The sequence below is a fragment of the Cololabis saira genome, chromosome 11 (assembly GCF_033807715.1).
Source record: "Cololabis saira isolate AMF1-May2022 chromosome 11, fColSai1.1, whole genome shotgun sequence".
Lineage (NCBI taxonomy): Eukaryota > Metazoa > Chordata > Actinopteri > Beloniformes > Belonidae > Cololabis > Cololabis saira.
In genome coordinates, this window is record NC_084597.1 from 31,894,228 (window position 1) to 31,907,976 (window position 13,749).

The following is a 13,749-nucleotide window of genomic DNA, read 5'->3' on the forward strand; positions in this document are numbered from 1 at the left end:
GACCGCTCTCCGCGGCCTTTAGCCGAGGAGTGTGGTGAAGCAACACCACATCATACCAGGTGCCCTGTAAGCCACTTGGTATGTTAAAACATTTTTTTTTTTACACACCCTACTCTTAACCTCTGCTCTCCGCGCTGTACAGTCTCTTGCCAAGAACCACTTAATTTATCACTCCTTGCAATTTATAGTATGTTTTTTGTTTTGTTTTCATCTTTGTTTTTTTTGTCCTTGCTTCTTGTCTAAATACCTCTGTTACTTGTCCAATATATCCATTCTTTTTCTATGTTTGAACCCAAATTATTAGTTTTGTTTTGTATAAAACCTCCTGAGTTGAGGTTCATAAAAGGGTAGGCATAATAAGCCTTGGCTTCAGCCTATACCTTTTCGGTGCCATTTAATATATTGGACCTTTTTTTTATTTTGTATTATGTTGTATCCAAATGGACCGAAGTAAAAAAACTCGAAATCAATCAAAAAGTACTCAATACCGAGTCCAATGACACCACCCACATGTCTTTATCACAACCCGTTCAAAAGTTATGGCAGAGAAAAGTTTTCTAGGGGGAGCTGTTGAGCCATTAGGCCACGCCCATTAATGCAAATCATGAAATATCAAATTTATCGCCAGGCCTGGCTTGCGTGTAAAATTTGGTGACTTTTGGGGAACTATCAAATATGGACCAATCAGATGAAGGGGGGGCGCGCTTTTTGGCGTCTAGCGTCGCCACCGTAACGCTTTTGCAAGAGAAAAGTAATGCGCGTCATCGCAGGATGGAGACGCATATTTTGATGTATAACACACCTGGGTGCACGTTACGGTTCGGACCGTATTAACTGCCGAAGGAATGGCATAAATTGCGCCAAAATTACGCGATTAATTCAAAATGTTCAAAATGGCCGACTTACTGTTCGGTTTCGGCCATGGCGCCAAGAGACTTTTCTTTAAGTTGCGACATGATACAGGTGTGGAGAGATTTTCGTGCATGTACATCAAACCGTATTGTGGGGCCGTGGGTGGTGTCAAAACCGAGTTCGATGACACCACCCACGACTCTCTATGTCAAACCATTCAAAAGCTATAGTAGAAAATACGGACTATCAAATATTCACCAATCAGAAGAAGGGGCGGGGCTAATTAAGGCCAATGAAGGTCAAGTACTCAATACTGAGTCCGATGACACCACCCATGACTCTTTAAATCACACCATTCAAAAGTTATGGCAGAAAGTAGGAACTATCAAATATGGACCAACCAGATGAAGGGGTGGCACGCTTTTTGGTGTCTATCATCGCCACGGTAACGCTTTTGACTGAGAAAAGTAATACGCATCCTCACAGGATTTCGCCAGGATTTCGCCAAAATGACACGATTCATTCAAAATCCTGTTCGGTTTCGGCTCTGGCACCAAGAAACTATTCTTTAAGTTGCGACATGATACAGGTGTGAACCGATTTACGTGCATACGTCAAACTGTATTGTGGGGCTTGAGGCACAAAGTTTTCTAGGGGGCGCTGTTGAGCCATTTTGCCACGCCCATTAATGCAAACCATTAAATATCACATTTTTCGCCAGGCCTGGCTAGCATGCAAAATTTGGTGACTCTTGGGGCACGTTTAGGGAGGCAAAAAGGCCCTCCTTTCGTCGGAAAAATAAAAAGCACAAGGAAAAGGAAAAGGAAAAAAAAGATCCTACAGATACAATAGGGCCTTCGCACTGTAAGTGCTCGGGATCTAATAACACTATCACATGCTGTAACAATGCACCTTCCAACAATAATCATGTCTGCCTCATTCTGCTGCACCTTTCATTTAAAAAAAATTGTATATGTTATTTTATTTTGCTGTCTTACCATGTCTACCACGTACTGCACCTTTCAGTGTTTTAATTGTAGCCTATATATGTTAATACGTTCCACATTTGTTTATTTACTGTTTGCTATTTTTAAATCTGGGCACAGTGAGCGAAATAACCGGAGTCAAATTCCTTGTCGGGCAATGTTCAAACTTGGCCAATAAAGCTGATTCTGATTCTGATGAGAAAAACTACAACTTCCACTGTCTGTGACGCCCCCTGGTTTCAGCCAATCACAGCTCCCCACACCACGTGATGTTTTGTAGGCAGGTCTCCGGCTGTTATGGGGTTTCCCTCTACCACGTGGAGGTGCAGGACAGCCCCAATGGTGCGGCTGCAGCTTGTGCAGTGTCCTGAGGTCTGCTGAGGCGAGGTCCCACGCAGCTCTCCCCGTAATCGAGCAGTCGTCGCTGTGCTGTGAGGGATGGCAGAGGGAAACCAGGCCACCGGGAGCCGGGAGATCCCACCTGTCAGGCGGATCCCCATCCACGATGCTGCCCATTTGCCCCAGGAATACTCCACGACTCCGGGGGGGACTCTGTTCAGCATCACACCGGGAGGTATATATATATTGGTATATTTATATTGGATTGTTTGTGGTTTTATTTTATCAATGAATTAAATAAAGAATAAATAAATAAATAAATAAATAAATAAATAAATAAATAAATAAAGGTAAATACATAAATAAATAAATACATAGATAAATAAATAAATAAAGGTAAATGTGTCTGTCAGCACGGAGAAGCTTTAAAACAAATGTCAGGAGCTAAAAACTCTTATCAAACAATCCTGTCATGCTGTCCGAGTATCAGACTACTTTGATCTGTTTAATATATTACACCGAGATTAATGCAGACCTGAGTGGAAATCCTTAGTTCTTCCCGTTACAATTTGAAAGCAGGTTCAATAATGGAACGTCTTTCCTTTAGTTCCTCAGACTTCTGACTTTCTAAGCAAGAATCTGTTTTGTAATCAGCCTGTTATGTTCAGCAAATTCAGTAACATTAACTATAGAAGAGGCTCAGTCGTGACCTATTTATAGTGCAGCTATTACAGCTGGTGGGTGTAGAGCAGCAGCAACATGTTTACTGGAGGCCGGCTCTGTGTGGTTACACATTTATAGTAAAGATGAAGACTGGACATCCAACAAGAAACCCCAGCAAGAAGGGAAGACCACAATGACATATTTAATACTGCAGCCGGCCGAAAAGCAATATGCTTTTATTCAGTTAACGGCAGGACGGCAGAGATACTATAGTTGTAACAAACTGAACCATTTAACTAAAACACTGGAAAAAAAGCTGGTGCCCTTGGAAACTTCCAGGATGTTGATAAAAGGGAGGAATGCTGTGAGAAACCTGACGCAGAAGCATGTGTTTATGAACTGATAAAGTGTTCTGTAACATTCGTGGGATGGTTGAAACAAATCAGCAACAACAAATCTCAAGTGGGGGACTGATGGTGCATCAAGGTCACAGGTGAGGATGATAAAAAAAAAAAAATAGGTTACAGGTCAGAGTGTGTGTACATGTGCAGTAAGGCCAAGAGTCACACATAGACCGTATGGCATCTTTAACATATATATATGTAACATATTTAACCCACTATAAAGGTTCAATATATCTTGCTTTGCATGTAATAAGACTAGGTAATATATTAGTTTCACCTTTTAAGTTGAATTATTGAAATAGATTAACTTTTACACCATATTCTAGTTGAATTATTGAAATAAGTTAACTTTTACACCATATTCTAGTTGAATTATTGAAATAAATTAACTTTTACACCATATTCTAGTTGACTATTGAAATAAGTTAACTTTTACACCAAATTCTAGTTGAATTATTGAAATAAGTTAACTTTTACACCATATTCTAGTAGAATTATTGAAATAAGTTAACTTTTACACCATATTCTTCATCTGAAGCAATATTCTACACCTTGGCTGATGTGGACATACAGAGCATAGGAGGATATTTCAGCTGCTATATGGTTGGCTGTCAGGTACAGTCATGCAAGTTCAATGCTATTAAAGAACACGTTTTTTCATATAAAATAAACACATTTTTATGCAGTTTAGAAGTTTTGGGGCTTTTTTTTGGCTCCTGCGCTGCTGAAATCGGGGAGTCCTTTATTTCTATGTGCAAAATATGCCGTGAGCATCCCAATCTGGCCGATAAAAACTGTAACTTTTATACTGACTCTACAGACTAACACGCACCATAATTTGTTAATTCATCTTCATACGTGAATAAATATCGTTTTGCCTATAACTTATTCCTGCATCCCTCTTTTATCGATCCGGCGAGACGGGTCACCGCGTTTTTGGAGGCCCAAGTCAAATATCCAGGGGCTCCTCTGAGCACCAGACCAAAATAATTATGTGCAGCCCTGTAAATAACCTATTTAACCTTATCGAACGTTGTTAGTTTCACATGTTTTATGTAGAGATTATATAAATGGTGATAATGGCACGCTGTTTGTTAATTTATTTATGCATTTTATTTACCTTTCTGTCCATTCATATGACTTGTTTGTTGGTTTAATTTTATTTTATTCTTAAATCACTTAATCACAGATGTCATACGGTCCATTTATAGTCACTTATTTCAGTTTTAGTAGACCTGTTTCATGTATTCTGCTGTGTTTTTTTTAGATTTGTTACATGTTTCATGTAAAGTTATTAGATTGGTTTATTTTAAATTATCCGAGTTTTTATGTAGTTTATTTACAATAGCAGAGATAAAACAAAAGTATAAATATAAGTAACAGCTTTTACAATAAAGTTAATTGTCAAATATGACACACAGCTGAAATTGAAGTAAATAAATAATTGATCACTTATTTTGCCGTATGATGTGGAGAAAGAAGTATATTAAGATGATTTTAAGATGAAACCACCTGCAGGTACCAGAATCATCTACGACAGGAAGTTCCTCCTGCAGTGTAGGACATCTCCCCTGGCTTGCACACCTCCTAAACTGCCTGATATTCCAGGAGTCACCAGGCCACTCAGCTCCGACTCTCCCAACCACACAAACCCGCCCGAACAAACACCCAGCGACAACAACGAGTCCGACGTGCAAACAGAGGAGAACGCAGGTGAATGCAACATTGCGAAAGCTGCAAACAGTTGTGGTTTTGGAGTTATCATGCTTATTAATCGCAATGTGATTTTCTTTTATAGGAGACGAATCCCAGTTTGAAATGGACATCTGAAGAGCTATAAGAATGAAAGTAGTAATTGTTTACCAGGGTGATAAAAATGTATATCAGTTGAACTGAGAATACTCCCACTCAACTCTATAATCTTTCAGATTTGATCTGAAAACAATCTTTATTTTTTTTGTAATGCTTATTAAGTATTATAATGTTGTACTTGTATAAAACAGCATTAATTGATACATAAAACTTTTTCTCACTTTGATGTCACTCGACTTACTATGATATTTGACGTAATGACATATGATAAGTAATTCTAACCTTTGTTCAGATAAAATATTTTATAGAGATTGATTTATTTAAGCATGATTGAACTGTTTTTCAAAACAAATTTCAGAAAAAGATTTGTACCGAGCCCTGTGATGGACTGGCGACCTGTCCAGGGTGTTCGGCACACCCCTGTGACCCTGAACACCTTTAATGGATGGATGGATGGATGGATGGATGGATGGATGGATGGATGGATGGATGGATGGATGGATGGATGGATGGATGGATGGATGGATGGATGGATGGATGGATGGATGGATGGATGGATGGATGGATGGATGGATGGATGGATGGGTTTGTACCAGCCCCCCAGTCTCGCACTCAGAAGGTGTGCCGATTTTTTCCAGTGTCCAGCCGCGGTACTGCAACAAAAAATCCCATGGGGCCCAGAAAGCTTTTTTCCCATAGACCGCAATAGTAAAAGAGAAGCCTCTAAAACTGTTCACAGGACACCTCCAGCTGTAATCACCGGCAATTACTAATCTTTGTATTCTATATTTTTAAGTCATGGACTTTATATCCGTCAAAAATGTTTTATGACGGCCAGAAAAGTCAAAGAAAAGTCTCTTTCTGGGCGTGACGTCACGGCCGTGTTGGTGCCATTGATGTTGCCCCGGGGCATGATGGGAGGCCCCAGAGCATCATGGGAGGTGACTCAACTGCGCATGCTCTATGGGCCCGTGTACCAGGAAGTAAACCAGGAAGTCAGAAATTTTTTCGGCACATGCGCTGGCTGAGCAGAATGCATTGAAATGAATGGGCGGCCATTTTTGGCACTGTATCCAGTTATATAATATATCCATGGTTTGTACCAATGACAAATTGAGTATTGTCTTAATACTTAACTGATTCTGGTCACATGGGGGCAGCAAACTGCAGTTAGATATTAAATGTTGCAGTACAGATGGATCATTTCTAGTCACTGACTGCAGAATAACGTCATCAATTAATTGAACTGGGCCGCATGGTAGCTTGGTGGTTAGCACTGTTGCCTCACAGCCCGGCAGGGTCTTTCTGTGTGGAGTTTGCATGTTCTCCCCGTGCTTGCGTGGGTTCCCTCCCGGTACTCCGGCTTCCTCCCACAGTCCAAAAACATGCATAGTAGGTTAATTGATTATTCTAAATTGTCCGTAGGTGTGAGTGCATGGTTGTCTGTATATGTGGCTCTGTGATGGACTGGTGATCTGTCCAGGCTGTACCCCCTGCCTTTCGCCTGTAACGAGCTGGGATAGACTCCAGCAGACCCCTGTGACCCTGCAAAGGATAAAGCGGGTATAGATAATGGATGGATGGATGGATGGATGGATGGATGGATGGATGGATGGATGGATGGATGGATTATTTGAACTGTGGCTCCAGTCAACTTTTGAGAAAAAATATATCGGCTATTTGCTGTTAAATCCTCCCTCATGTTCACCACAAAGTGTTACTTTGTTAGTTTTGTTAACTTTGTTAGCAGTTGAGAGAATGTTTGAAAATCAAAAGTAAATTAAATAATACAGTGAAAAAAATGTGATGTAAACTTACACCTTAAACACCCTTAAACTGTGTAGGTTAGTTTAAGATTCACAGTTTCCAACTTGGCAGAAGGCTTAAGGACCAATCCACGACATTTAGAACATTTTAGAGTATAAAACGCAATACTCAGGCCACTCAAACTTGGATCAAATAATGTCTTCAGTAAAGTATACATACAAAAAATTGTCTTTTATACCCCAAAGATTCTAAATAGGTTTTGCTTCAATGGTTAAAGATTGTTTAAGTTGCTGTTTACGCTGCTGTTAGCCCAAATAAAATAACTTGTCTTTACTGCTGAAGTCTTTTTATTCATATATCACTGATGAGCATGTTTAATTAAAGACAAACTTATTTAAATGGTTCTATCCCATTTAGACATTTCTGATTGACTTAAGGAAACATGCACAACCCCAACCTACACGTGTACATAGTATTCTGTTTATTCATAATTCATTTATAATTACACCTGTTTGTTTTTACACAACACAATACAACTTTACCATATGATTTCATACAGCCAGATCACTTTTGATTCTGTTTCACAAGCTTATGGAGAATGTGTTCCTTACTTTTAAAAGGTATGTGGTGTTTTCCCAACATGCTGGGTTTTATTCTTGAAAAAAATTGAACTTTCATCCAAGTTTGACGGTTAGGAAAAAGAAGCCAGAGCAGAGAGCTTGATGAAAAACATTTAATAAAACTATACAATACTTAAAAATAAAAATATATGAAATAATTTATTGTTTTATAGTACAGAGTAAACATAAAAGTAGGTCAGTATTACCCAAATATCTCAAAGCGCTCATATTATTCTGACATTTGGCAAAAATGTGTCCTAAACCATAAAGTTTGTACATAAGGGTTTTCCTATGTCCGTCTGTTTATGTCAATGTTTTATAGTGCTTTACTCAGTGACTGATTGTACTTTTCCAGTTGACTTTACTGTTAAAAAACACAACTTAGGTCCATGTAACCCCCTATACAAAGGAACAAGTCTCTGAAAGGTGATCGTGGTACAGTAATCAGCATCTTTCATCACACCAGCAGCTTCGGTCCCGTTGTCAGACTGTCCAGCTCTGGAAAGTGCATGTGTACTTTCATCGTTGCCTCCGAGTGGCTCAGGTCTGCACCTTTAGTCCTCAGGACGTACAGTCTGATGACAGAGGTCTTACTAATTTCCAGCATTTTCTTTAAGCTTTCAGATTTTTTTTTCTTTTCAGTGGCATCCACACTCCTCCACCACCATGTCCTCGTGATGCCTCATCACCATCTTCCCATTCTCATAGTACAGCATGGAAAGAGGTGCCAGGCGTGTGGGAACACAGGAAACACATGCCACCTTGTCAGGATGGTGAAGCTGCAACAGACTCTGGAAAAAGAAGAAAAGACAATTACTCATTTGAGATTAATGTAATTTCATAGATTATTAGATGATTATCAATGAGGATACAATTATGTGAATTACTTTTTGGACGTACCTGTATGTATGCGTGGTTAGTAGGGTGGAAGTTTTCATCTACTGGTGTAGGACAGCTTCCCTCACAGCGATAGGCATTGTAGCGTTTGGGATGGACAATCCACTCGCTCCAGTTGAGCTTCTCAAAGTCCACCCACATATCCACCTTCCTGCAGAGAGGACCTTGTTTCCGCTCTCCTGCAGCGTCTCTCTCCCTGTGTTGGGTCTTGTGGTGCCTCTTCTCTCTATGGCTCCTCATACTGGAGGTGGGCATCACTCGCTCCTTGTCCAGGCTGACGTACTTGGAGTGCTCTGCGGTGTGGATCAGCAACGGCATCCGTTGGTTGTTTAGGTTCTGCTTTAAGAAGACCACCATCATGACCCTGTCAGCTGTGAGGTGCTGGATCGTCCCCTCTTCCTCTTTCGTGTCAGCTTGATCCTGGTTCATCATCTTCATGGAGAGATCCTCCTGCAGCCTGTGATGGAGCATTTCTGTCACATTAAACACCTTCCAGGAGGAGGACGACACCATCGAGCTGGGATGAGCTCTGAGGCGGCCCAGGAGTTGCCTGTTCTCCGAGCAAAGCATGCCCGAACATTGGCTTCTGTGGGATTGATAGATGTCCACCGAGGCACTGCGAGACTGGGCGAAGGCAGGCAGGCGTATGCGAAGTTCAACCAGATGGATGTTGTCACTTCTGCTCATGGAGGACAGGTCAAATGTGATGGACCACCTCTTGCCGATCTGCTGACAGCCTGAAAAAGATAAAGAAGAAATGATGTCAGTTTTGAAAATTACTTTTGCTAATGAATGTTGTTGTGTCAGACATTGTAAATGTGTCAAAATAAAGCTTTTTTTTTATTTTATTTTTTAAGGTTCTTGTCATTAGTCTTTACTAGGCTTTTTAGGGGCTTTCTGAAGATTCTGTTGGGGGGGGCTGTTTTGTGAAACAACAGACTAACAAATGCAGGATTTCAAACCATTAAAGATGTTATATAATGATGCATTAATGTATGCCACTCTAAGATGAAAACAGGCTAAACTTGTGAATCTAAAGTTCGATTTCAAGTTAAGCTTGGAAAGTAAACTTGGTTCACTTCCAAACATTATTGCTGAGGCAGGATAAATTAACCCAATTGCATATCGGATTATTTGAGGAAAAATGTAATATTATAACTTATTAAAGGTAGGTAGAATTACATTAAAAATGACTATCAACTCATAAAAGCACAGATAAAACTTAGCAATACTGACTTTAGGAACTCACAAATTAGTCACTGACTTTATAAACTCACAACTTTGCAAAATACATTTGTGGGGAAAATCCTTTCTAGATGGTGCATATGTCATGCATAATTTAAACACCACACAGTAAAATACCACATTTTTGTTAAATTTTTAGCTTGTTTTTTGCGAGCACAAAAAGGCACTTTCAATTCAACCTATCCACTTTAAAATAAATGATCTTCCATTGAGTACTCACTTTTACCGACAAGGCTGACCACGGAGTCGGCGTCATGAAGACCGGGGTTATCCTCGCTCCTGACTTGATTAACGCTTCCAGCTGGGGATGTGGCCTGGTCATCGGTCAGTAAGATCCGATAGAGCTGCATCATGTAGAGAGGCAGCCTGCTGGTCAGCTGCTGCCGCTTGTCTGTGCGCCTGGAGCCGCCGAGCAGCGCGCCAGGACGCGGAGTGCGCAGACCCAGACCCAAATCCACCAGGAGAATAAACAGGCATCCCACTGCTCTAAGCTTCATAATTCCCAAGTGTGATGATGTCGCTTCCACAGACGAATGCAGAATGCAGCCGATGAGATTCTGAGACCTTGGTTTATAAACGCCCACCGTTTGACTGATGTCCTTTGAAGACATCTGTCAAGCCGCGTGGGAATAAAAGTGTGTGAGCTCCGCGCGTGAGGCGCTCAAACACTTCTGCAGGGTCGTTACTATCGAAACCAACTTGGCCTTTGTAGTGACAGCGGTGTGAAAACTTGTTAGAGCCGCTGATTGCTGCTGTTTTGTATATTATAGATCCGTTTGATAAGAAGCACTGGCAATGATATTAGTTAAGGAGATTACAGCAGCACATCGGCGCTGTGATTAATTGCACAGCGAGGAGAAATAAGAGTTAATCAGACAAAGAGAACCACTTTCTAGAAGGAGTGTATGTCGTTACTTGTTCTTCTGAGTTACAAAAAAAAAAACACACAAAAAAATGACAGTGACATTAATACCTCAGAAAAACACAGGTCTGATCAGATTTGACTGTCCGGCTTAACTAAAAGTTAACAGTGACAATTATATTAAAAGAAAAAATGATGAAAAAATATCAATTTTGCGCATGCTCATATGTACAATTACTCACTGACAATTAACATTTTTAATAAATAGGTTATCCAACACGACATTTACAAATGGTCTAACCCACATTATTTGTTCAATTGAACTGGATTTTTTTTTCAACCTCTTGTGTACCTAAATTACTTATAGCATTTAGCCCAAATGCATTTAGGGAAGAATAAAATTCTTGACAATTTTGAGCCTGTAATCATTGGATAAGTTACCGTTGAACAATCACGTGATCTGTGATGGAAGAAAGAAATGCGCATACAAATATAATAAAGATATATATAATAAAGAGATGACAAATACTTTCTCTCAATTAAATGAAAGGCTTAAAGAGGACAATATAAAGGCGCGTGAATAGTTGTCCTTTTATGTGATAAACTGTACATTTTACTTTAAAGGAGAGAAGAAATTGATTTAAAAACTTCTCTTTTGAGAACAAAAGAAAATAAGTGTAGTTTGTTTTAAAATGAACCTTGTTCTTTGATATTTTTTTTGTTCTTTGACTACAAATACATTTAGCCAATAAAAAACGAATTAATTTTAGTTTAAATGAGCTAAGGATACATTTTGAGGATAAGACTTCAGTCATTTTGTCTTGGACTAAAATAAACTGTAGAATATAGTGTCACGGCATGTACTCAATTGCTTGCATTACTAAAACCTGACATTGTAACAAATAAATGTGTTGCTCATTTACAAACTTCTTGTAAATTACAGAAGTTCTCTTGAACTCTTGTATGTTCTCTCAAACTTGTGAACACGTTATGTCAAATAGAACATGGTGCAAACATTTTCTGCGTCTAAAAAGAACCATACGATTACCAGTAGGCCTACTAGGCTACATAAAATACATTTATTTCATGAGAATACGGTATGGGATAAATAGGGCTTGGTCGTCTGGACGTCATCACTTGGCGGAGCCGCCCTGTTGGATGCTACATTAGCTACTCTTCGGACCACTGCGCACTGTGTACAGACGTGCTCCCTCTTCGTTTTGTCTTAGCCTACCGGTACTTGTAATCGTTACTTTCCGTTATTCTGTAAAGCATGGTAACATTGCTGTGTTGTGGGTTGCAGCAGCCACACACATACTGTAACAGACGTGGGGAAAAGATCGCTAATGGTTTAACTTTTCACCACTTTCCTGCACAGAGGCAGAACCACGGAGGCGGACCAAGTATCTGAGATAACAGAGTAAAAGAGTAAAAGAGTCGTCGGCTCGCTTGGATCGCGGCTGTAAGATGACCAAACATAACCTTCCACAGTAAACCACAAACAAACACTCACACAGACCGCAGGGTCGGATCATTCACACGGGTTTTATTCCAACTTCTCCAGCTAAACGCAGTTGCTGGCCAGCTCTCTGCGGTGCGATTAACCCCAATCTTCAGATAAAACTAGTTTGTTGAGGAAAAAATATTAACTCTATTTGTAGCTGCAGAGGAAAAAAAATAATCCCACGAGGAAAACAAAAATATTGCTCATGCCTCGGAACCTCTTATACAACGGTCAAAAAAAAGAAAAGAAAAAAGTAAGAGTAATACAAAACATGTACTGTATGTTGTACTATTATACTAATTTATTGAAACACATGGCGAGTCAAACATTTACCAAAGCAGCTGCCAAACACCCGCAAACAAGGTAGCCTAAGACGTGGGTTGTGCAAAACTGCGGCAGTAAATCCTTACTAAAGAGTGGAGCTCCGATGAGGATCTCCACTCTTTAGTAGGGATTTCATATGGATCCAAACCCTTAATAGTAATTATTTTCTCCATATACTGGTCCCTGGCTTCCTTGTTTGAGGTATCCCGGTAAATTCCAGTTCCTTTCCGGCATTTAAACATCTTTTTTTTGCGTTCCGTCTGTTCACTTGGTGCTACCACAGTGCTGTTTGTTTACACTCACGAGGCTGCCAACACGGCTGCCAAGTCCCAGAATGCCCATTGGTGATCAAGCCCTATTGAGGAAAAAAAAAAAACGTTACGGACAGTTTATCCAATGAAATGTCAGATATCTGCGCTCTTCAGAAAAGTATGAATTATTTTAAATTAAAGAAATAAATACATTGTTGGACACAGGAATGTATTTTCTGCAGATTTAAATTTATAACGTGTAACTTTGATTAAATTGTGTGGAAAAAAATAACAAAAAGTTTGTTTTTTTATTTTAATCACACCCTAAAAAAACAGTTAAATTGGAAAAACGTTCACAAGAGTTCTTAAAAATAATTTGTTGCATCATAGACTTTTGAAGAACAGTTTTTTTTTTTTTTAAGTTTACTTTTGTGAGTTTTCCTTAACCGGAAATCTCGTATGACAACTTTTTTTTTTAAACTTTATTTAAAAGAATTATCACAAAATAGTATACAGGAACAGTATACAAATAAAATACAGAACATGTGCCAGGGGTGATGTTTGTTATTCAAGAAGATTGAACATATAACACAAGTCTACAGTTTTAATAGCCTTTTCATTTGTTGATTTAGTGATTCATTTTAAGTAAAGTTCAATTTCTTTCTGGAAAACAAAAAATGTACTCTTATGAATATGAAATTTGGAAAAAATAGAAACAGATTTATCAAAAAGTAAAATTTTCCTTCTTTCTTAGGGAAACAATGGAAACCAAAAACAACATTTTCCTAATGTAAATTAAAATCTATAGCAAAAGAGTCAATAATAAATTTGCTAAAATCTGCCCATAGTTTTTTCGAATGAGAGCAAAGCCAGAATAAATGAACAACTGTTTCTGGATGAAAATTACAGAAGGAACTATTTGTATTAATGTCCTTTTTAAATTTTTTCATGTAATGGCTAGCAAGATAATATTTATGTATGTTTTTGTAAGAGACCTCCTTAACCTTATTTGTGATTAAAAACTTGTTAGGAAGCATCCAAGTTTTTTTCCAATCAATATGATCTGTGAAACGATTCCAATAAACAGTAATATTAGGGGTAGCAACAATATTTTTTGAAATAAGGCACGTACCCTTTATTATTATTCTTTTGGGTCAGTAAAAAATATATTTTACCTATTGGAGAGTCAGTTGAGAATGGGACAGACACATTTCTAGACGAGG

General features: G+C 39.0%; 2 protein-coding genes across 2 annotated transcripts; one reads left to right on the plus strand and one right to left on the minus strand.

Moving 5' to 3' along the window:
* The first annotated feature begins 2,181 nt into the window (after positions 1–2,181).
* LOC133454715 (eukaryotic translation initiation factor 4E-binding protein 1-like) lies at positions 2,182–5,518 on the plus strand. The gene is made up of 3 exons (XM_061733441.1): positions 2,182–2,412; positions 4,763–4,957; positions 5,043–5,518. The coding sequence occupies exons 1-3, from the start codon at positions 2,277–2,279 to the stop codon at positions 5,072–5,074; spliced, it is 363 nt and encodes a 120-aa protein (XP_061589425.1). The 5' UTR covers positions 2,182–2,276; the 3' UTR covers positions 5,075–5,518.
* A 2,563-nt stretch (positions 5,519–8,081) lies between these two features.
* On the minus strand, positions 8,082–10,196 carry LOC133454833 (nodal homolog 2-A-like). Its single transcript, XM_061733559.1, has 3 exons — positions 9,806–10,196; positions 8,344–9,077; positions 8,082–8,234 (listed from the first exon to the last, which is right to left on the minus strand). Exons 1-3 carry the CDS (start codon positions 10,194–10,196, stop codon positions 8,082–8,084), a joined length of 1,278 nt encoding a protein of 425 aa, XP_061589543.1.
* Between the last annotated feature and the right edge of the window lie 3,553 nt (positions 10,197–13,749).